This window comes from Rosa chinensis, chromosome 4 (genome assembly GCF_002994745.2).
Source record: "Rosa chinensis cultivar Old Blush chromosome 4, RchiOBHm-V2, whole genome shotgun sequence".
NCBI classification, from domain to species: Eukaryota; Viridiplantae; Streptophyta; class Magnoliopsida; order Rosales; family Rosaceae; genus Rosa; species Rosa chinensis.
The window spans coordinates 65,359,634-65,384,011 of record NC_037091.1 but is presented as its reverse complement, the minus strand read 5'-3'; the positions used below and the strand labels follow the sequence as shown (position 1 = coordinate 65,384,011).

Genomic DNA, 24,378 nt, shown 5'->3' with positions numbered 1-24,378 from the left:
AACAATAAAACATAACAAAAAAAGTAGTATGGATCTTGGGTCAAAACCCAGGCCCAACAATTACCAAGCCAAAGCCAGGTATGAGGACTGCGGGTGCATCTCCACCTCTAGCTTGCAGTAACCAGCCTTGTCGATCCATCCTCAGCAGCAGCTCCGGCGTCATGAATGGTGCACGATCTGATTCCTCGCCATCCCTCCCTCTACCCACCATTCCCATCTCGCCAACAAGGAGCGCCGCCGGCCCAACTAGCCCCCTCCTCATAGAGGCTCCACATAATTAAGCCAAACCAAATCGAGATCCGATCCGAATCACACACACTAGAACCCATTCTCGCCGCCACCCACTCTTCAATACCTGGCGATCTCCTGCGCTCTGACTGAATTGACCTCAACGCCACCCGCTTTCCCCCGGATAGTCGCTGCCCTTCCTTAACAAGGGCACCAAGCAAATTGGATGGCAAATCCACCACCACGCTGCCGCCGCCCCTCTGACTGAGCTCACCATCGGACACTAAGTCATCCTTTCTCGCCCGTCCAACGACACCCCCGCTAGGGCGTGACATTGGACTGGGCATGCACTTTTGATGGGAGGCTGCTAGTTTTGAGAGAAAAGTCTCGTTTTTTGAAATTTTGATACTTTTTAATTCTATCCTTGAATGTAAATTCAAAAATAGTTGAGCATAATTTACTTGCTACCTTATTGACTAGACGAACACCACTCTCACATCATATTAGTCGACCGGATACGTACATAAACAATTTTGTTTTAGCTAAATGCTCCAACACCGACATAGCATTGAAGCAAACAATCCGAATTTCCAAATACGCATGTCTAACAAAACACAAAATTACGTCTAATACCGTCAGTCCATACTAATTAAGAGGGGCAAGAGATTTAAATATAAAGAGAGAGCGTAGTATTAGGTAACAATTGACCACAAGTTCATTAGAGGAGGAAAAACACTAAAATTTACATCAAAATTATCGTAATTAATCATTTCAGAAGTAGTCAAAATATCTTCAAAACTAACTTATAGTATAGAAGTTTAGCAATACTTATATGGTGGAGACTTTATTGTGATCTATATAATTATAAAATTCACAGTATTACATTTTTGTTGGTTGGGCCTTGCATATGCATCCGGATTAGTCTTCAGTTCCCTATTTTTCTCGGCCTAGTCTTATTTTTTCCCATAAAAAAAAAATAAAATAAAAAAGATTAATTTTAATTTTTTTTTTCTCTTAGTTTTTGACCTCCTCTTTTAAAAAGGGGTCAAAGAAATTTGTACCAAAAAAACCCAAAAAGGGGTCAAACCGTCGAAGCATTTCATTTGTTGCAAAAAGCTTCGAAACTCTCCAGTAATCCGACGTCTGAAATCGGCCGATCAAAAAACACTGCGTCATCGTCTCCATTACATTACACCACCAAAAAGCTCCCATTTTTATTTATTTTCCCCTCTCTCTCTCTCTTCTCTCTTCTTCTAATCGAGCTTCGCTTTTGGCCGGAATCGCCAATGAGATTAGGGTTTCTGCTCCGGTGATGTCTGGCTTTCTACCCCGAAAGCCCTAATTAGCTGATTGAAAAAAGCTAGGGTTTCCGATTCCGAACATGTCAGGGTCTTCCAGGGGCCAAGTCACCATTACGCTTGGGCGTGGCCAGGTATATAGATATATCGATTACATGATTCTGCTACTAAAGATTGTTACTTTATTGGTTAAACTGTTCAGTGATAACGAAATTGAATCCAAATTTACTGGAAAGTTTGAGTCTTTTTACACTTTACTTGTGTTTACTGAACAAGGTTTAGGCTTTTGTGGTTTTGGTGTAGTTGAAAGTTGTTGATTTGTGTCCACCATTTTGACAGGTAGTAAAGAGGGCTGTTTCGGGTTCGGGTGCTGAGTCTCTACCCACGGCCGGGACGAAACGGTCGGTTAGAGATAGGTTAGGGAGTAATGCTGATAGCTCTGTGTCGAATGGAAGTGTAGGCAACAGCAACAAACGGTGTGCCCTTCTTTACTTTTAATGTTTTCGGGTGTGGAAAGCTGCTGTTGCTTTGAATATTGTCTTGTATGCCGTGGGAGATTGTAGTGTTGATTCGATTAAGTAATGTGTTTACCCAATATGCGAGTGTTATAGTTGAATTATGATATGTTTGGATTTACTGTTTGTATGACTATTGGGAATAGAGTGAAATAGTTAACATCCTGTTTGCATGAACTTCCCGCGCAAATCATCCTTATGATCTTGTTATACCTTTTCTGCAGCCAGCGAGGACATAGTGGTATGTCAAGTTTGAACTCCAATGGTTGTGATGGTAATAAGCTTACACTGGAGCAATTGCATTGTGACTGCATTACTTTGTTAAATATCTAAGTTTTAACCTCTCTGCCTTTAAATCCACAAGATCCATGCATTGGTAAAGACGACCTCCGGTTTAAACTCATGCAAAAAAATGCATGTAGACGGGCTCAGAGTGATGATGATGATCAGAGGCATGGAGATCTTCGTGAGAAGCTGTCAAAGGCAGTTCAGCGTCCTGTTCCTAGCGTTGAATCACGGTCACGGCAGCACCTGCCTGAACCACAAGAGAGTGGTTTTTTCGGTCGAGTTCCTTCTACGAGAAGTGCAGATGTTTTGCCTCGAGGTCCTGCTACAAGAAGTGCAGATGATTTGCCTCATATGGACTCGTTGAGAAATTCTTATTCTCCTTGGACACTGGACCATTTACGACGAAGATCCCCAGAAAGAGTTCAAGTCACTTATAGGGGTCTCTCCCCTCAGAGGAACGTAGAAGACTTGCAGAGAAGGCCATTAAACAGGACATATGATGATGGCAGATCTGTTCCATACATGAACAAAGATGTTCTAGACGCTACAAGGCCTGCGAGTAATGCACCTTTCATGTCTAATACTGCACTGCCTCCTGGACCTGCAAAGCATATGGCAGCCGCCCCGCCCCATATGAACCAAGTTCCTCCACTGAGTAGCACTGTACAGAAACCTCCATATGTGGTACATGTCATTTACTGTTTGCTCTTATGTTTTGTTGCCCCACTCTAGCTTAGCTTATTGAGTATTGATGTCGTAGTAACTGAGTTGAAGAAATTCTTTAATTTTATTTATGTTTGTGGTAAGAATATACATTTCAGAATATTGATCTTACTAGCTAACTAGGCATTATCTAGAATTGTAGGATATTCGGATTGAACTTTAAGTTCTGTGTGCATTGTGCATGTCAAACTTCTCTCCTATAGTTAGAAGCATCTCTATCAGTGATGTTGCAAGCATGCCTTGTCCAGTTGGTAGGAAAGACTAAGGACAGCAGGCCGTTCGAAGTTCTGTAAATGGCAATTGCATGGCCAGTTTCCTGAAATAGATAGACTATAAGTGCTAAAACAGAGGCTGTTGATCACATGAGTCCTGAAATTTGAAAGCAAGAAATGTGATAAGATGGTGCTGCGTTTGAGCAATGGCACATCAATCACTATATTAGTTTAGTATATGTAATGCTGATAGAAAAATAAAAACAGAACACAGATGTTGAGAGATGAACTTGTTAGTCCCTCCACCTTTGGAGGATGACTATTCATTGCATCTGATGTTAAGAGGTCGAGTTCCAGAAGCCATAGATTCTTAATCGTAAATAGTTTTCGGTAGGCTCTGCTTCAAAATACTAGTTGGATAGGCTGGTTTCTGGAGTGGTCCAAAACGTGCACACAGGCATTCAAGGTCAAAATGTTAATAAAGTGAAAACTTGTGCCATGATTATGCTTGTAGGCCTTTGTCTATGACAAACTTTTGCCTTTGTCCTTGGAGATGCAAGGAAACAACTTACCTTGCTATAATTCTGTTCCTGAGCTTGTTTTGCACTATAATTACTATTTACTTAAAGGGTTGCTCATATATAACGTAGTTTTGTTTCTTCATCTGATAACTATGCTGTTATAGAATATGTTAAACTTGAACTGTTTCACCATTTGGTTTGGGTTTTATTACACAATTCATGTGCTAGTCATCTGCTCATTTCACTGTGTGCAAGGAGCTACTTTTTAAAAAAAAAAAAATTTATACGAGTCACCACTATAATCTTTGTTTCCTTCCTCAATTTTATTTATTTATTTTCTTTGAGTTTTTAGTTTTTACCTTTTTTCTGGGTGTTATTTTTAGGCTGATGAACAACAGACAGTAGATGGCTTGCTGCAACACCTCGGATTGGGAAAATATGCCATTATATTCAAGGCTGAGGAAGTATGTTTCTTGCTATATTTGTTTCTAGTATGTTATGTGTTCACATTTTTTTAAGGATATTTAGATTTTGGTTCCTAGTTCAAAACATCTTTTTGTATACAGTATCTTATTATAGGTTTGTTGGGCATCAAATCTCTCATGTGTTTATTACCTCACTACTTGATAGTGGCATGGTCTTATGACTATGTTCGAGCTCATTTGGTACTTGGTAGTTGTAGGATCCAGCATAGGAAACAAACATTATTTCCCAATCATATTAGCGAAGCAGCACATATCTGAAACTGTTATTAAGACCTACCCAGATGGTTAAACACTGGAGTTTTGTTAGGTTAAATAGATAATTGTAACTGAAGGAGACAATAAGTTTCTAAAATTTTTCGATTCAGCTTATTAGTAACATTTATGATCTTGTGCAGATTGATATGACTGCATTGAAGCAGATGGGAGAAAATGACCTCAAAGAGCTGGGAATACCTATGGTATTTACATTTTTCTTTCCTTTTCTGTTCTTCTGTTAGTTTGCTCACATATGGATTTGCTGAGGGATTTACTGAGAATTTGTTGCATTAATACTGAGGTGTACTTATTTTACTAATCTCAGAAAACGTCTTTTAAATTTTTGTTTCTGTCTCACTACTACATTGCATTGAGATACTACAAATTCATTTGGTAGACCTCACACGTTATCAGAAGTCTGCCTTTGTGACATAGATTTTATCATTTGACATATGAGTTGGTGTTGGTGAATGTAATATAGGGTTTCATTTAGGTTATGGAGTAAAGCTCCATATAATGTTGTGTCTAGTTCTTATGAGAGAGATTATTGCAGGGACCTAGGAAAAAGCTTCTGCTTGCTCTCTTGCCTCGTTCCAAGCGGCCACTGCCCACAAATATACGTTAGGAGTGGATACATTGCGGTCATCAGTTACTTTCCTATGATTGAAAGCTCTCTTGCCTCCTTCCAAGCAGCCTATCGCCACAGATATATGTTAAAGGCCGATATGTTGTGAGCATTAGTTAGTTTGCTATGTTAGAAAGTCTTTTACATGAAATGATTCAGCTTCTGTACTAATCAGTTGCCATTATTTAAAAGTTCGGAAAACTTCTTTTGTTTATACTAATTCATGGTAACAAGAAATTTTGCGATGTAGAATCTTTTGTTCCTTTTTCTTCTTTTCTATTTAAACTGGAAATTGTTTGACTGCTATTCATATATATTCATATATGATCTAACAAAGAACTTGAGCATGAAATTGAATGTTGTTTCCCGTCTTTCTTTTCTGCTCACTTTCAGTTTACAATGTGGGTTGTCGAAATCTATGGATTTTATGAAGTACTACTGTACAAAAGGAATCGGATTTTATTTTATTTTTATATAGTGAAGTCTGTGGATGCAAAAATGTTGGCTTTTACTTTCGGATTAAAACTGAATTTATATTGTGATTATATAAATCTTCTGCTGCATGCCTGGTCTGGTTCTGAGAAATGAGTAGCCTACAAATGAACAAACATCTATGTAAAAGTCAATGTAAAAGTCAACAGTGTACTACTCCCCTTGTTTGCCACCACGAGCGAATTAAGGAGATTTGAAATACATACTTAAGAAGATGCATCCACTGATTGTTTTGATCAATCAAACCGTAAGAGCTAAGTACGAAGTTTCTTATATCATATCATATACAGTACTGATGTGCTTTTCTTTCGGTTTCCAACAATATTACCAAGAAAATAATATGAAAATCGTTGAGAATGTTTATGGCGTGTGTTCTATCGTTCCAATTCCACATTGAAATGACTGGGCATCAAATTGGACTAGTTTTTTGTTGGTTAATTTAAGTCGTATTGTTTTCGCTAACAACGTGTTAATTTCTCCCGTGCGATGCCGTTGGTTTTTTTGCTTGCTAAGTTTTATACTGTCGTTGTAAATTTATATATTTCATAAGCTGGTTTTCCCATAATGATGGCGGTGCTTTCATCAGACTCATATTCTATAACCACGATTACTCTGAAGCTGCATCAATAAATGAATAGAAGGTAAAAATTAGTGACGGTGAAGTTATAGGTTCATAAACGATAATGAACATAAGATGTTGTCTGTATCTTGACATAATTTTCATAAGTTAGTAACAATAAGGGCATATGACATCAGGATGATTATATTGTAGTATTCAGTGACATATTGCAGGTTTCTTTCAAAATAAACATATATAGATTGTCAACGCATGATTTTTCACTTTCATATTCTAAACCAATATCAAAGAATACATCTTGTTCGTGCTCTTTAATATGAAAATATTACAATCAAAACAAAAAACCAATGAATGAGAAACTAGAAGAAATTTATAAAAAATCGAAAATCAAATACCTAGATTCGTGATCTTCTTCCTTAGATGGAAAACTCTTCTATTCTCCATCCTTCTCTTTCTGGCCATGTCGCGCAAAGAAGAAGAACAATTGTCCATGTTTGTCTCTCTCTATCACTCGGCGCAAGTGAGGGAAAAGTGGAAAACAAACAGAGCGTAGCGGAGCAAAATAAAAAAAATAAAAAATAAAACAGATGGAATCGTTCAACTCCCTCAGTCATTCGGTGGAGCAAAGAAGAGAAAACACCCTAAAACAACTTAGTAACACAGAAACGGACGCCTGTCAGAAATAATTAGGTAAAATTTCAAAGAATGCAGGACCAAACTCATTTAACTTTAATATATATATATATATATATATATATATATATATATATAATGCCCATTAATTGGTGTAAGCATTAAAGAATTGGGGTGGCAAAACTTGCTAATAGTACTTTAGGGTTTAGTGGGCTAGCTATGCACACAGATTCTTCTGTATTCCAAAGGCCTTGGATTCAAATTCAGCTGCATACCAGACACAGAAAGACAAAATTAACATCGAGGATTCACAGCTACATAAAGGAACAGAAGCAAACATGGAAATTTCAAATTTCCACTATCCCATCTCACAAGTGTGTATAGGATCCTCATTTTTGGGGATGATATGACTCATATATGTACAAACGCTACATCTCATTTAGCTTTTCCAGTTCTGATCTGAACTAAACAGATAAACTAATACTCATAATGAAGTGCTGCCTCAGTCAACTTTGGCTTTCTTTGTGGATTAATAAATAATTGAGATTAGTTTGGAGATTAGTCCAGAAGGGAAGCAATCAAGGAAAGAGAGTGGATGGGAGAATAGGGTTTAATTTGGGGTGGCTTAGCTGATGGTAGGGCCAACCATTTTCTGATCATACACATTAATCAACCCAAATTAGGATAAATGAAAATGGAATTATAGATGAAATCAATCAATCAAGTAAACCAACCCACCACCACCTATATAGCATTAGCAATAGCTAGCCACCATAACCCAACATCTAAGTATCTTCCTCCTCATAGCCTCACATTACTCCACATGTTTAAGATAATTTGAAATGCTTGATGACAACATGCTTACTTGGAATTCTTCCCCTAAAAAAAAGGCATTTTGAAAAATTGGAATAAATTAGGAATTTTGGAGACTAGAAGTTACAAAAGTAGTGGGAATTTGATGATCATATCAGCATGAGAGATCTATCTAATCTATTGGTGGAAGAAAGTCCACCCAATTTGGAGATCTAAGCTAAAGACAATGGAATAACAACACAATCTGATTTAGTTTGTAAAATGTGTAACCCAAAGTTACAAAAGGTGGGTCCAACTAGAACAACTGTCCTTCCTAAATGCCTCACTTATTCATAGATTAATATTAGATGATGACTTGATTCACCTGAAAACATATGCTTTGGGATATTTTAAAATTGGCTTGTGCCTGCTCTATGAAGATATGCCCAGATCTCATCCAAGACCCTTATTAGTATATATGCTGACCTCATTTGCCCACTTCCTCTTCTTAATATATATCTTCCTTTGTTTAGCAACTACTCTCCCTTACTATAATAAGTGCAAAAATTCAAAAATATGGTCCAAGATCACATACATATTCTAATTTATTAACACATTAATGAAATGGGTTTTAGGATAATCACCCAGAAGTTTCATCAAGTGCTGAATAATCACAATTGCTACAGACCCAAAAATTGTTAAAATAAATTACATTATTGGTGTGTCTTGTAGTGGATGGGACTGGGCACCAACAGCTGTAAAATATAGAGTTATATATATAAGCTTTTGGCTAGATGACAATGCATGAATCCACTGACTCATTGAGTCTTTGTAAAATAATCTAATTAAGATATGCATTTGAGTACAGTAAGTTCTTTGACTTTGTGTTTAGTTGCAGTTAATCTATACCATAGTAACTTTAATTTTTCTCTAATCCCTTTAAGCATGGAATATAGGTATTTTAAACCCCCAAGTGGTGTATCTATTCTAAAGTGCTTAATTTAAAAGCTTTTGGTTTGGCTTTCCTCGTTAACAATAATGAAAACAGAACAAGTCTGAATGATGGAGAAGTTCTTGTTGCAAGTGTGTATCTAATCCAACTATATCTACCACATTTATAATTAAGATTAGAAAAGTAATATTGCATGAGACGGCTTCTCTGATCTGACTTTTCTTTTGCGTCTTTTTTTATATGCCCATTCATGAATATAATAAAAACCATATATTTACTTTGAGATACAATGCATCGTTGGAAACCATAGAGGTTACTATAAAAGGAAGACAAGCCAAACTACAAAGTACAAACCACAGAGTTTCCCACATTACAACAGTTTACAGAGAGCCTATCTAACAATGGAAAATACCTGGGAATCTGAAGATCAACACGGCTACTCTGCCGGGTCTTCCGTCGATCATGACCACAAGAAGCTCAGGCTATTCGGGTTTGAGCTCAATCCGTACAAGAACGTCGACGAAAATTTCAAAGCCTGTGCTGAAGGAGATGAGAGCGTAAATTCGTCGAACACATGGAAAGCATCAACCAGCAGCGAAGCCGAGCAACTCGACAACAAGAAGTTCGAGTGTCAATACTGTTTCAAGGAGTTTGCAAATTCACAAGCGCTTGGTGGACATCAAAATGCGCACAAGAAGGAGAGGATGAAGAAGAAGAGGCTTCAGCTCCAAGCAAGAAAGGCCAGCATCAACTATTATCTCCAACCTTTCCAGAATTTCAATCATCCTCATGGTTCTGCTGCATCAGCTTCATGGTTTTACGATCCCTCCTCGTATGTTAACAATACCGAACAGTTTACGCTCCATGAAGAATCCCAAATCAGCTTCAACCCGTATGATCAAAATGGATCGAACGGGTCGGCCCAGGTTTCTAATTGGTATGCTTTACCTGGAGGAGCTCAGTTTCCTTACCAGCAAGAACAAGATGATCATTCATCTAAGTTCACTTTGACACAAACAGATAGATCAGGAGAAAGCAGACCAGTGATCTTCAATAAGCCTTCGTCTTTACCTGCTTCGACTACTCAAAGTTCATGTAAACCTTTGGATCTTCAGTTAGGGATTGGCTTGCCATCGAAGATACAAAGATCATCTAGAAGTGAAGTTTAGCTAAACATGATGGTCGAGTACTGATTGACCAATCCCATGTCTTCTCCAGTATATACTATTAGATTTATTTTTCATCTTCCAACTATTGTTAAAGAGAAAAAAAAAAAAAAAGAAGAAGAAGAAGAAGAAACTGAATCACATTTGTAGTTTTCATACGTACAAACACATGATTTGATATCTATAATGGGCAGATCAAATATAGAGCTGATTTCAGAGATGGTCTTTGCTGACAATTGGTTGTATAGAGTACTACGTACTAATTAACTAAGAATCACTCGGTTGGAAAAGAACTTCGAATCTTTACTTGGCTTTGATCTTTACTTTTTGATCCTTTTTTCTTCTTCTTCCCTTCTCTTTCACCTTGGCACGTGGTATTGAAATATTATATATCCAATTTCCAAGTTGTCATTTGAAGATCATATATGCAAAAATAAACACAAAATCGAATCTTTTTTAAATCGATCTAATTTAATAAACGTATACGCGTATCTAGACAATATATCGATTGTATAGTAAAACAATTACGATAATGATAAGTAAATGTGAAAACGATCTTATTTAATTAACCTATACAAGTACATATATCAATTGTAACCTGTTGGTAAATTATAATGCCAACATTGTAGAGGTCATGAGTTCGATTCTCATTGACATATGTAAGAGTACGTAGGATCGGATACCAACATAGTGAAACGATAACGATGATGATAAGTAAACGTCAAAAAGATATATCTCTTGATTTAATTGACTATGGCACTCTGCAATGATTTTCTTAAACTTCAAGTCCATAATAAACTATTTGAATCATAAAAATACATTATGGTGACAAGATATGTAGCATACCTCTTTTGTATTAACAAAATTTCATGTCTAAAGTGGTTTCACTTTTGCTTATATATTTTATACATGTTGCTTCATCATGCATTGCACTAACAGTACTAATTAATTGGTTGAACCGTATAATCAAAGTAAATACTCTTGGTTAACAAACTCCACCTTCTTCTTAATTAATTCATCTGGTTAACTCAAAACAAGAGGTGTTTTACATTATGGTACCTGACATAACGCGCGAGTTTGTTCTTAATTTGGTTTTGACCCATTCCAACAGAATCTTTAATATTCTAGAAGAGGATCTTAAATTTGGGCATGGAATGTGAAACTTATTATACACAAAGAACACTTCATAGTCGTCGAATTATTAATTAACAATGGATGTGCATGTTAATGTTTTAATTTAAGTGTTTGGTTGAATAACCTTTGTGATTAATATTAAACAAGTCGTTTGAATTATTCTTTGTCACTCAAATAAGGGAGATGGCTTTATATCGTGACAAAGGAAAGGTTTTGATTCGATGGCTTTTCTAACACATCTTCTCAATTTTTAATCCATGGATATGGAGTTGGGTTCAAGATTACGATACATATGAAGCTCCATGTTCATAATATAATCACAACAAAATCTCAAAATCATGCATAGTTTGTAGTTAATTGTATTAAAACCGGTAGTGGTAGTCGATCGGTCCAATGAACCTCGCTCACCTAATTGATATTAAATAGCAAATATGCTTAAACTACTACTTTTCGTCTTCATCAAATATTACTTAAAGTAGGAGATTATTTCTTAATTGACTTATTGGCCTTGCTAATCTTGATTAATCTGCTTAATTGAGTTACGTACAATGAGAAGCATGTATATCTGGTATTCGTTCATGCACATTGTATACGGAAACAGGCACGTGCAAGTATGACTCATTTTCTTCTGTTTTTATTTATTAACGTACGTATCTATATGAGATAAATAATAGGCATTGAAAAATAGTCATAACCTCGTGGGTGAGAAAATCAAAGGGGTTTCCTCTTCCCGGAATTTTATTTTCTGTTGCTAATTAAAAATTGGGAATTGGTGTTTAATGCAAACAATTGAGTGATTAACCTGAATAAAATTGTAGCAATTGTCTTATTTATTTCGCATGTAATTAGGTATTAGGCTATTCTAAACTTCTAGATGTCTGTAGATAAACTTGAAGCAAGATCAACAAGTTTTTAGTAAGTAGTATTTGTCAGAGGTAGAGTTTGTCTGAGATGCTAGATTACACTAGACTCTAAACACAGGATCCTATGGGTGTGGATAATTACGTGGGAAATTATTCCACAAAATGTGAAGAAAATTGCTGCACATATTTTATTTTTGATTTTTGATTTTTTTTGTTAAATTTCTTTAATTTTTCTTTTATTTGTGAATTGACCATTTTGTCTTTCTTAAATATTTCAGTTCAAATGTTTTTTAATATTTAAATGATATTTTGGTAAAAATTTTCTATTTTGGCTGATAAACTCTGTTATGTTAATAATAGTATAGATATTATGTATTTGGTGTATGTGCTCTTATGAGAATTTCTGCCGTTTGACTTTGGTTTATACCTTATATAAAATCGTTGCTTTTCAAAAGAACTTATTTTGACTTTATACAGTTTTCTTATTGGGCCCTTATGTAGGCCTGCTGCTAGTTATCATTGTGGTCCATTGGGCATAAGAGAATGCTATTGTGAGTTTGTGACTGACTTGGCCTCTTAATTCCAGACCCTCTAGGGAAGTCGATCATTAGTTTTCATTGGTCACATCACATGCAACTTTAACTCGAATGGAATTGCGACGTAGGTTGAACTGATGAGCCATGGCGATGAGGAGGCCAAGCTGCCCCATGGGTTCGAGGTAGTGGGCAAGAGCCAGAAGGGGGTGGTGGCGCCGCCATCAAGAGCCGGTCAAGCTAGGAGTCTCTATGGGCTGCCGTACCACCCGGAGGGTGACACATTCGCTGAAAAGGACGGAGTCTGGAGACACTTGGACACTTCCGATCCTTTTCGATGTTTGTGGAGTCACTCCAGCAGAATGGAATTGGATGAGGAAATTAAAGTAATCGATAGCACAGTGGCTCCTGATGATCATGTCATATGCGCATTATGGCATGGGGAGGAGTGGACTCTACTGTAGCTGCGACTCTTGTCCATAATTACGCGATTGGCGATAGGCTTCAATTCATTGTGTTTCTGTGGACAATGGTTTGTTGAGATATAAGGAGAGAGCTTGATGGAAGCTGTTCACGAGATATCCGCATTTGCCTTTTTTTTTTTAGTGGGATGCTTCGGATCAACTTGTTAGTAAGCTTTAAGGTGTCGTTTATCCTGAGATGAAAGATATCTGTGTGTGTTAAGAAGGTATTTCACACTGAACAAGATATTAAAATATTATTTTCATCTCACACGGATTACATAAAATTCTACTATGCATGCTGGAAGACAAGTGAGACCCACTTAAAATTTCACACGGACTCCTAAAACCGTGTGAATAGAGCATTAGCGCCCCCTCCGAAGGCAACTGAAAATAATTCCGTACTTACACCGTAGGTACAGCCTTTTACATACTGACATCCGTGTGAAATGGTAGTATCTCACACAGATTTAAATCTGTGTGAGTTGCCCGTTTTGCTAGTAGTGAAGGGAAAATAATTGGAAAAGAGTTCATGATCTCCATTTTCGATGATTTTGCGAATGAGTTGTAAAAAGATTAGTAATTGGTTCAAGGTACACTATCCGGATGTGATTTAGTCCTCCGCACCACCTGGAAGTAGTAAAGGAAGGTCGACTCACTCCCACAAAATCAAGAGCCATCATAATGTCGGAGGGTTTCGATCTCAAGGACATGAATTCAAGCTCATCGAACCACTTAAACTTCTATAGTTCTATAGAAGGACGAGGTTCGCTAATTGAAGATCTTATGTTCCTGAGGCCTGTCCTAGCGGTGAGAGTAGGTGGTGATATGACAGCAGAAAATGCTTTGAAAATCGTCCGCCAGGTTGATGAGATCTCTTTATACAATCGATATCAACAAAGATGCTGGGGATTGTATGATAACTTGATAAGACCTATTGGCAAGCATTAATTAGGAGGGTTTTCAGCTTCGAGATCAGTTGGAGTTCAAAGGGATCAAATAACACATTTTCATGACGTATATCTCAGAGCTGTAAACAAGTGAAGGTCGGATGACAGCCAAACACTGCAAGTTCAATGATGACGAGTTCCTTAAAGATGTGGCTCGAAAGACTTGCAATAGTTTCCGTGGTGTAAGCAAAGTAGTTATGACATTTCATCAAAATAAAGCCTCCTTCAAAAATCGAGTGGGAATAGTGGCATGGAAGCATTTTTACCCAAATGCTCGAGTATAATTTGCACTATTGTAGGGGATTTGTAGCTAGTGAAGATATCTTTCCAGAAGACGTACACCTGGACCAAACACCATGGTTAGGAGTTATATTGTACATTTCTTCTTTTAATGATGGCTAATATAATTTACTCAATCATATGATGGATTCATGTGTCGCTTCAATTAAAAAAAAAAAAAAAGGTTGCTTGGTTTCAAAACATGAGGTTGTAAGTTGTTAGGTGGTGAAAATTCCAAAATCATAATCAACACCTATAACTTTCAGTACAAATCTGTGGTATATAGGTTCAGAATGAGGAGTTACACCGCATCTCTGTATCTGTCTCTCTGTCTTACCCGGCCAGACAGAGAAACTTGTTCCCTTTGAAGTCTTATTGATGTTGAAGACAGATCGAAAATAGATGATTTATATCTTGGTTAGGAGATGGGTCACCCTCTTGACCCTGATTCTTAAACAACCTTCCTGTCAAAGCTCATAGCAGCTAGCTAGCAAGTGCCAGCTCAAAACAAAACAAATTTGACAATGTGACTAGAGCTGTTTTTACTCTTAAGTTTTAACCAAGATCTTAAGAAAAAAAAGAAAAACCAAATAGTGATGAAACCCACTAGCTCATACATGAGAGCATAATTAGTTTAATGATCTCAATGATTATTGATTTCAGAATATGTGTATTCATGAGTTTGGATTGAAATGAATGCTTTGTTTAATAATCACCATGTAATCATGCTTAATTAAATCAAATTCGGCAGAGAGAGCATGTGGCATATGCAGCCACCCCTATGAGGTCTTAAACCAGCCTTTTCTTGCTCTCTCCATAACTCTTGCCTAGCTAGAGCAGTTCAAATTTGGAACAAGGATACATGGCTGCATATATTATATGTATGGACCATGACACAATGCACTTGCTTTGCTAGCTCTTTTGTTTTTATTATTTGTTTTCTTGATGTTTTAGCATCAATCAATGTTCCATAGGGCAACATTGGTCTAACCTGTCCTCTATGAATCTCACTATATTGGTTTAATTTGGTACCAGATAAATAAATAAATTAAGTTTGGTTAGATTCATTAGGTAGTGGAGTTGGAGCAATAAAAAGGTTGATGAGTAGTTAGCTATTCGGTGGTGGCATAAGTTGATTAGAAATTTTAAGTTGTTTGAAGAAAAGAAACATATATACACGTAGATGGTACGAGAAGAAGGCAAAAAAATGTTAAATGGAAGCTATTCTTTGGAATCCCTATTCTTTTCAAGAAACTAGATAATATGGTAGACATGGAATAGATTCAACCTGTAATCCAGCTTGGGAACATATGTTGTGGAAAATAGACGGGGCAAAAAAAAATTTTAGCTAGGCATCAACTTCTTTCTATGGAATTTTTCTTCAAATAGTCTACATTTTTTTTTTTTTTGAAACAAAGGTTCATTGCATTAGATGACCAGCCAAAAAACCAGAGTCTAACATACACTTAAAAGACAGAAAAATGGCGGGGTAATTACCATGCTCCTATCTAAGTAATTTAAACTCATTACAAGTCGATTTTGAGCCAGCTTTGGAAGCGGACCCATAAACAAAGAACAACTCCGTGTCTTCTAGGGCAAAATCATTGACTAGCATCCCCATTAGCCAGGCGCGAAATTGCGGTACCAATAGAAAAGCCACTTCCCAGCAAACAAATAAGAGTCAGTTCCTCATCCATAAGCAGCTTCCTCCAATCCCACTCAAGATAATTACCAATTCCGTGAAATCATGATCTAAAGTACGACTAGCACTTTAAAGACCTTAAAAAGCCCAAATAACCCAAGTAGGTCAAATTCTCAGGTCAGGCCCCCCCGATGCGCTAAGTAATGAATGAGGGTGGCAAGACACCCTCCTTGGCAGCCCATAACTTAAGCCTAGGCTTAGAGCCCAGTAGCCCATGTTTGAGCCCAGGCCCAAAATCCCAAGCCCAAACCCGAGCTACCTAAACAGGACCCTAGCCCTCAGGAACCAAGCCGCTGCTGCCGCCGTTCCTTCTGGCGGCCTACCACAACCGAGCCTGACCATGGTGGACTCAAGCCACAAACCAACCAACGCCTCCGAGCACCTGCACAACAGCCTAACACCAACGAAACCAAATTCGAAACCTCGATCGGAGGCGGTCAAGCACAAAAGAGTGCAGAACTACAGTGCCTGCTCCAAGCCTAAGCAAAACCCAGAGATCGGGAGAATCCGATCCCCTCAAAACGCATATCCTAAAGCCAATCGATCAAGCACCTGGATCCAATTCCACCCATCAACGATCAGAGCAGAAACCTCTGGCGAACTCCTCTCGACGCTGGCGTCGCTACGCACAATAGATCCAGCCGGAACGCGGCGCCGCTGCTAGACTCAAAACCCTAGGTTTCGCTTGCTCCTCCTTTCTCAAACCTTTTTCAAATAGTCTCCATTGTTAGCTCACAAGCTTTAATTTTTTTATAACTCAAACTATTAATTTTTAAAAATATATGTCTACAATAACAATATCAATCAAATGAAAGATGACATTTAAATGACAGTTAATAAAATAAAAATAACATATAAAGTTATAAACAACAGTTGTATGACATTCGATCGATCTAATAGATTTCTTATAGAGATACCTTTTAATCCAATAAACGTCCGATCATGATTGAAAACTAAGAGCCATAAGCAATAAAATGGAAAGAAGTCAATTCTTTTGATCCACAATTTAGTACTCGAAAATGTGTGATCATTTTCAACTGGACCATAATTACATGTTTTCCTAAATTCATGGTAATAATAATAGTCTCTCAGAAAGTAAAAAACCAATAAATATTATCAACCATCAACAATATCAAATCACAAGGTCAAGTTTCTCACTCAACCCACCTCACTGATTGCGATTTCAATGCCTTAGCTTTTCAGCATTAATTTAATGGCCAATAACAACCCCCATTTTGAAACTACGCATCTCCTAAACACCACACGCGCCGGTCACGTGCGACCGATTCCAAGTTTCCAACGAAAGACGTCAACGTCCCCCGTGCGCAATACTCACCCCGGCGCACTTTATCTATGGTCCACTCGTTTTAATTATAATTTTTTTTTTTTTATAGAAGGAGCGAGGTAATAATTTTTTTTTAAAGATTATTCAATATCCTGACGTGGCTCTTTCATTAATAGAAATAAATTGTTGGATAACATTAGTGAAAAAGAATTTTCTATAACATCACAAATTGAGATCTGCTGAATTTGTTAGTTCACTTGCATTGCAGGTATATAGAAGAAATTTTCACATTAGCGAGTTAGTAACACACTTACCTAATTAGGGTTCGGATCGAGGTTCAATAGAGTTAGACTAATTCGCCAAGTAGCCGAACGAACTTTTTTAAACTTTGTCAAGGGGAACACAAAGGCTTCCTAGGCCCAAGATAAAACCCCTTCGGCACATGTGAAATGCTCCAACTGTGCATTGCAGCACAGTAGCCGAACGAACTTGAAAACCCTTTAAACTTGCCGACCACAAATTTGTGGAAGTTAGGACTCATACACTAAATATTGGAGTTTCATGCTATATTGCTCGACCAACAGACGGTGGATGTTCGTTTTTAAATTTCATATAAGTTGGAAGTATTTATTTATTCGATGGATTAACAATATTAACTAATATGACACCTAATTTCCTCCTCCAATTTCTTGTCTTTTTCCCTCTCTGCTCTCTCTAATCTCTCTCTCTCTCTCTCTCTCTCTCTCCCCAGCTTGGATGTGCATGGAGTCCATCTCTCTCCTTCTTTTCTAGGGTTTTTACGGCTGTCCTGATGCTACAGTTCTTGGAAATGAGGGGAATTTCGACTTCGGAATCTTGAAATTTCGGTAGGGTTTTGGGGAACAACTCCGGCGAATTTGAATTCGAAAAATGCCGTCGAACCGATCGAAATCGGAGAAGCCTGAAGCTGCGAAGCAGCTCCGGCGAGACCCCTATGAGGTCCTCGGCGTCTCGAGGAACTCCACCGACCAGGAAATCAAAAGCGCTTACCGGAAAATGGCCCTCAAGTACGTTGATTCTCGTTCTCCGTTCGTTCTTGGTTTTGGTTTCAGCTTCTTTGAGCTCGAGCTTAGGTTTTGTGTGTTTTTGATTTGATAAAGATATATATCAATCTCTGAAATTGGCAGCTTTGATTTTCTAGTACCAATCTTTGTTAGGGATTTATAGCTTATGTACTGTAAATGTCGATAATTTTTCCTAGAATTAACGAATGACTGTATAGACGTTGAGCTTTTTCTTGAATTCTAGCTAGAAATGGAGGTTTGGGGTGTGTTGGTGAGTAGTTGTAGGTTAAAAGAGAGCAGATTTGTGGTAAAAGATTGTATCGAATTGGAGATAAACTTGAGATTTCTGGAGCTTATTAAGAGCTAAGATTTCTTTCTTGTTGGGTGTGGACTATAATACTGAGGTAAAGACCATAGAGCTTGATTGTGGGAATGAAAATTGGAATTAATTGGAATCAGAGATAATGAAATGTTCTGTGAGGGATGTAATTAGTATTGTTTATCATTTTGTCCAAGAATCCACCATTGCGGCGCTGCTAGCCATAGTTGACTTGAGTCTTAGTATCTGGTGGGATTAGTAAACTCAAATTTCTGGTCTTTCGTATGGTGATCTCTGTGAAATACAATATCAAGTTGACTCTAAAAGGGAGAAGTGACTGCACTAGTTCACTCTGGTGGCACTTGATAACCTGCCAACAAAAGTAAGAATAACTTTTGTTTGTTTTTCTTTGGTTGAAGAATAACTTTATGTGAGAGTATCTACTTTCTTTGAGAGAATCTACTTTACCACAACGGAGCAAATGTTTTGCAAGCATTGTTCTTCCACATGCACTGATGGCAGCTGCAATGCCAAGGTTGTCTAACTAGTTAAAGTCTCAGGTTTATTAAAGTAGGCAAGTTGGACAAAACTGTGAGTTCCATACGGTCTTCTATATGTTTGATGGTATTGGCAGTGAAATATTAGACGTTTTGGACTTAATTTTTGACAGCAGAAAAACACAAGTTTTGTGGGTGCCTTGTGTCTTTGATTCACTGCACGTGTTAGTCAAAATGTGATTTATCTAGTGTTATAAGTTGTATCAAGAAATTTCATGCTCTTTTATATTATGTGTTGATATTATCTTCTTGCTATATTCTTGTATAATGTAGAGGATTTGAAATTGTGCGTTGGCATTAGTCCGGGTGCTAAGTTGTTGTTTTGAGTTGGCTAGAGAGGGTTCAAATAGAGATTAAGAAATAAGAAAAACACATATATTGATAGTGTTTACAATTCATCATTGCAGGTACCATCCTGACAAGAATGCAAATGACCCTGAAGCAGCTGATATTTTTAAGGAGGTCACATTTTCTTATAATATCTTGTCTGATCCAGACAAACGGCGGCAGTATGACACATCTGGCTTTGAGGTGAGATATTTTTGGGGTGCTTAAAATGTTGGACTATTATTGAAGGCTCAATTGCCTGTATTTTGATCACATTCCACACCGTATGGCTGTTGACGTTGCATTTGTTCCTTTTGTTAGCATGCACTGAATATGGATCCTGTTGATACAATTTTTTACTTCGCTTAGCATGAGTATTTGTTGCTGAACATGATTCCTTTGTTTGTTGCCCAGGCTGTTGAATCAGAAAGCCAAGAATTGGAGCTGGATCTTTCAAGTCTGGGTGCTGTAAATACCATGTTTGCTGCCCTTTTTAGGTTTGGTTGGCTTATTTACTGCTTAGTTAATCTTCAAAATTTTCTTCTCTTGGCTGTAAGTGTGAAAACTTTTCTGATGGGATCTTACGTACTTACGATTTACTCATCAGTAAACTCGGGGTGCCAATTAAGACAACTGTGTCAGCTACTGTCCTGGAGGAGGCACTAAATGGCATGGTCACTGTTCGTCCACTTTTATTGGGGCAGCCGATAACAAAAAAGGTATAAAACCATCATTTGGCTAAGTTATACGTTCATTGTTCAGCTTATTTAGTGTATCTTATAACAGGTTGAGAAGCAATGTTGTCACTTCTATTCAGTCGAAATATCAGAAAGCGAAGCACGAGCTGGATTGGTTTGCCAAGTGCATTCATCTGACAAAAGCAAGTTCAAGGTTTAATCTTAGATCCCTTAGCAATGTGGGTTTTTATGAATTCTGTGTTGGTTTCTGTATGTATCTTTATTGTGATATCTTATTGTTAATTCTTTCCTTGCCACCCTATCAGGCCTTGTAAAGTGAAAATTTAAGTCTAAGTGACCCTTTACAATTCAATGCTGTTTATATGCATTGAACTGTAATTTTTACGATGTGTCGATGCCTTGTATATAATTTTTCCTTTTTTGTTTGAATTTTTCTATGAAATTCTTGGACCCAAAAAGGAAAAGTAAAAAATTAAGGTTTGAGCTTGCTTAAATGCACATTGTTTGATGGAACTAAAATTAGATTTAACTATATGCATTTTTGCAGTTGGTCTCAGCTTTAATTTTTTATTTTACTCATCCCCAGCAATTTATTTATTTTATGTTTGATGTATTGTATTACGGTTGGTAGAATTGGAGTTCAGAAATTTGCAAATTGTTGTTTTCTTCACTTCCGATCATGGATAATCACTAGTTTAACAGTATAATTGTCCTTTTGCAGTTGTTATATTTTGATCGAGAAGACAATGGTGGATTGGGCCTTTGCCTACAGGTACAAAATTTGTCATCTTCAGTTTTATTTACAGTTATGATTTATTGGGTAGCCGGGAATCACATAATGAGTTCCTTAGTCCTTCCTGTGAGCTTTTATCCATACATGTAAATCTGCCTAGCAGATGAGAATGAAAGAATAGGACAATTTTCTAAATCTGAATTCTACCTTCGGTCTTTACAAGGCAGACATGTTAGGTCTGTCTGAATTTTGTTTACATTGAAGAGACTAGAGAGTATTATTTAAATATGTTCAGAAATTAATTATCCTGCAAGAGCATGCACATGCTTTTGGTTGAAGTAATATAGTTGATCAAGACTGGCATGCTAGTCTTGTTCTTCTTTCCTAATTTACTTGGTGGGGAGTGTGTAAGGAAGAATAAAAGGGGCTTATAGTGTTCATGCTTTCTTTCAGTAATGGACCCCTACGTGCATAAAAATTGTGGTTGCAGAACCCCCTCTTTTCTTGTTTAGATCATATGGTCTAATTACCATACTCTCCTGTCAGTATAGCTGACTTGGTAATGTGCCTGTTTATTGTGTTTGGTTTAAGCTGCTCATTCACGATTACTATTGATATAGGAGGACAGTGCAAAAACAGGAAAGGTTACATCTGCTGGGATGTATTTTCTTGGTTTCCCCGTATATCGGTTGGATCACACATTGAACTCGGTGAGCCGTTGGAATTATGATATATATATATATATATATTCTGTTTTCAAATTTCATTCCCACAGCTTCGGCAGATCGCTTATCTAACTGTTGTTGATATGGTTTCAAATTTGAATTTTCCAATTGTTCTTAATATGGGTTCTGGAAATCTTTTGGCTTCAGATGGCTGCTGCAAAGGATCCAGATTCAGCCTTCTTCAAAAAGCTGGATGGGTTTCAGCCATGTGAATTAACCGAGCTGAAAGCTGGCACCCATGTGTTTGCTGTTTATGGTCTGTTATGCTTCTTCTAACTTTAGCTTCTTATGTTATGATTCTTGGTGTTGAACTTCAGAACCAACCTTTGTTCTATTGCAAATTGATTCCAGGTGACAACTTTTTTAAAAGTGCAACCTACACAATAGAAGTTCTTTCTTGTGAACCCTTTTCAGAAGAGAAGGACAGTTTAAGGGCTGTTGAAGCTCAAATACTTACAAAACGAGTGGAATTGTCAAAATTTGAGACAGAGTACAGAGAGGTAAATATCTTTGCCTTAGTCTTTTACTGCCTAAGCACTGCATATGCGTGTAAATTGTAAGTATCTTTGTCTTAGTCTTTCACATGGTCTATGGACAGGTTCTGGCACAATTCACAGAGATGACCAGTAGATATACACAAGAAATGCAAGAGGTGAAACTCTTCAGAACTTTTTCCTTAACTCTGTTCAAGAATGGTGTCACATAGTACATTCAGCTAACCAGCGTTTGCTCTTTCTTTCTCTCTATCTTGGTTTTCTTCTTCAGATTGATGAGCTTCTCAAGCAGAGGAATGAAATACATGCCTCATATACAAATGCTCCTCCAATAAAGCGGAGTTCAAGTAGGAGTAGAAATAGGGGTCATTCTAAGGAGGACAAAGAAGATGCTCCAGTGAGAGAGAAGAAATCTTCATTCAGAGATCGAACTAAGAAGAAGAAATGGTTCAACATTCACTTAAAGGTTGACAAAAGAAAACCTTGCTGACACAGTAAGTCGCGACATTTTCTATTTACATTGCAGTCTTTCCATATTGACTTGTAGGTTAGTTTTGCTTTAAGATTCAGCTCCATGTGCTACAGAGAAGTCCAGTCAGGCGTAAAATACCCAATTTTTGGTTGTGGTGGTTTGGCATCCATTGAAGCAAAGTACAAGGCTGAGGTTTTGGTACACCAGTGTTAAACAATGACTACAACGGAGCTAGATGATTTGGCTTCGTTACTCTGGCATGGCAAAGTTTACAACAGCTCATTGTTATTGTAAAATTCTTTATTTATTGTAATGCCCCTTGTTATTCTTTTTTGATCAAGTATGCTGCATTTTTATCCACGTGTTCCTTTACCTCCCCGCATTTGTATTGATCTGTATATGTAAATTAGAAGAATTTATCTGAAGAACCATGAAGTTTTTTCGATCTGCTCGGTTCTTGCTTCTTTTGCATGAAAACTCAATTGTCTTACCGTAGATTTTCTCGAAAGGTCATTACCCACAATTGCTTGCAAGATTAGGAGCTAGCTATCTTCAATATACATATTGTTTCTCTAAACCTTACGATAAAAGTGATTACATGTCCATGACCTTAAACACCATCTCTGTAATGTCTCTGCAGTTTCTCGTTCTTCCCTATGTTTTGAGATTGTTGAAGGCATCACATCTCCGCCGGACCTCTCCCTTCCTTCCCATCTTAACATTATAAAGGCTAACCTTCTCCATAGCGCGAGAAAAATCGTCGAACCACCTGGTCTGGTTCGCCGCGTAGAGGTCGACGAGCGGCCTCGTCCTCCTGTCCACCGCCATGGCCTGGTCGGAAGGCAACAACCCTAGCCCCCTCTGCAAGTTTCTAAAGTACATGTTGTCGAACTTGCCAGGTGTCATGACGTCGTTGAAGGCCGACATCTGCGGGTCCTGGGTGTAGTTGGCGCAGAGCTTCCTGAGCCCCTCGGCGAACTGGGGGTTGTACGACGGGTCGTACTCGGAGGTAGGGCTGAACTTGAAGAGCCTATTACTGAACTCCTTGCAGTGGGAGAATCCGATGGTGTGGGACCCAGCGAGGGCGACCATTTCCTGGACGTTGAGTCTCCGACCGGCGAAGAGGTTGATGATCTGGGACAAGGACATGTTGGCCCTGGCGAGGTTACCTTCGACGGCTTCGGCTCTTGAGACGAAGCCGTCTTTGCGGCCGAAGCGGACGGGGTAGTAGGGCCCGCCGACCATGTTGATGAGGTTGCGGGTGGCGGCGACGAGGATGTCGGCGCAGGAAACGATGCCGGGGCACGTGAGCTCGAGGTTGGTCTTGATACGGGTGATGACGTCGAAGCCGTCGCCGGCGAGGGAGAGGTTGATGTCGGAGTCGCGCTCGGCTTTGTTGAAGGAGTTGGAGGCGATGAGAATGGAGGCGTCGCAGCCCTCGACCATGCAGTCGTGGAAGAAGAGGCGGAGGGTGGCGGCGGCGGTGGTGGGGGAGGCGAGCTGCTTGTCGGTGACGACTTGACGGACGATTTTTTCGAAGTCGGGACATGTTTTGTCGTAGTAGTTTGGGGTGAGGCGGGAGTGTGTTTGGGTTAGGAAGGAGAATATAAGAGAGAATAGGAGGAGGGAATGAAATGCCATGGATTGTGAGAGAGAGAGAGAGAGAGAGAGAGGTGGTGGTGGAACTTTGTTATTTTTTTGGGTTTGTGGGTGAGTGAAGGTAAGCAAGAATGGCGGGTTGTGCATTGGAAGAGAGGATTTACAGGAGGGAAAGGGATGGCTGGGGAGGAGACTCGTTTCACAAAGGGAGTGGCCTCGGCCTTCTCATTTTTGGTATGGAACCCGATATGGTGGGCTAGTAATTTTTGGGCCAAAGATATGGATTTCCATCTAGCCCAAGGAAAAGAGTGCATCCCAACAACACTGTTTCTGTTCTTACCAGGAGTGGTACTCTCTTTACACACAAAATTATGATGACTTCTGGTTTTCACTTAAGGGGTTGTGCCCGTTTGCCCAAAAACTCATGGTATTTTGCCCATTC

At 38.3% G+C, this 24,378-nt stretch overlaps 5 protein-coding genes and 1 pseudogene across 8 annotated transcripts; 5 read left to right on the top strand and 1 right to left on the bottom strand.

Moving 5' to 3' along the window:
* Positions 1–1,296: 1,296 nt before the first annotated feature.
* On the top strand, positions 1,297–5,502 carry LOC112199867. Of its 2 annotated transcripts, none has more exons than XM_024340841.2 (7): positions 1,297–1,660; positions 1,866–2,002; positions 2,266–2,282; positions 2,406–3,013; positions 4,169–4,249; positions 4,666–4,728; positions 5,079–5,502. In XM_024340841.2, the coding sequence occupies exons 1-7, from the start codon at positions 1,610–1,612 to the stop codon at positions 5,148–5,150; spliced, it is 1,029 nt and encodes a 342-aa protein (XP_024196609.1). In that variant the 5' UTR covers positions 1,297–1,609; the 3' UTR covers positions 5,151–5,502. The 2 variants fall into 2 exon arrangements, with proteins under 2 accessions (XP_024196609.1, XP_024196608.1); XM_024340840.2 differs by having other exon boundaries at positions 2,266–2,315; positions 5,079–5,456.
* Positions 5,503–8,934: 3,432 nt separating this feature from the next.
* Positions 8,935–10,055, top strand: LOC112198399 (zinc finger protein 5). Its single transcript, XM_024339512.2, has one exon. The coding sequence runs from the start codon at positions 8,998–9,000 to the stop codon at positions 9,763–9,765; it is 768 nt and encodes a 255-aa protein (XP_024195280.1). The 5' UTR covers positions 8,935–8,997; the 3' UTR covers positions 9,766–10,055.
* Positions 10,056–12,432: 2,377 nt separating this feature from the next.
* Positions 12,433–12,756, top strand: LOC112199782 (GMP synthase [glutamine-hydrolyzing]-like). Its single transcript, XM_024340748.1, has one exon. It carries the CDS (start codon positions 12,433–12,435, stop codon positions 12,754–12,756), a length of 324 nt encoding a protein of 107 aa, XP_024196516.1.
* A 586-nt stretch (positions 12,757–13,342) lies between these two features.
* LOC112195870 lies at positions 13,343–13,949 on the top strand (annotated as a pseudogene).
* Positions 13,950–17,621: 3,672 nt separating this feature from the next.
* LOC112198280 (chaperone protein dnaJ 16) lies at positions 17,622–22,782 on the top strand. Of its 3 annotated transcripts, none has more exons than XM_024339377.2 (12): positions 17,622–18,015; positions 19,296–19,419; positions 19,630–19,712; positions 19,823–19,934; positions 20,002–20,106; positions 20,635–20,685; positions 21,267–21,356; positions 21,519–21,627; positions 21,723–21,871; positions 21,970–22,023; positions 22,137–22,359; positions 22,436–22,782. In XM_024339377.2, the coding sequence occupies exons 1-11, from the start codon at positions 17,879–17,881 to the stop codon at positions 22,353–22,355; spliced, it is 1,233 nt and encodes a 410-aa protein (XP_024195145.1). In that variant the 5' UTR covers positions 17,622–17,878; the 3' UTR covers positions 22,356–22,359; positions 22,436–22,782. The 3 variants fall into 3 exon arrangements, with proteins under 3 accessions (XP_024195145.1, XP_024195146.1, XP_024195144.1); XM_024339378.2 differs by having other exon boundaries at positions 22,430–22,782; XM_024339376.2 differs by having other exon boundaries at positions 17,623–18,015; positions 22,451–22,782.
* On the bottom strand, positions 22,587–24,074 carry LOC112198281 (peroxidase 6). The gene has a single exon (XM_024339379.2). It carries the CDS (start codon positions 23,976–23,978, stop codon positions 22,992–22,994), a length of 987 nt encoding a protein of 328 aa, XP_024195147.2. The 5' UTR covers positions 23,979–24,074; the 3' UTR covers positions 22,587–22,991.
* Between the last annotated feature and the right edge of the window lie 304 nt (positions 24,075–24,378).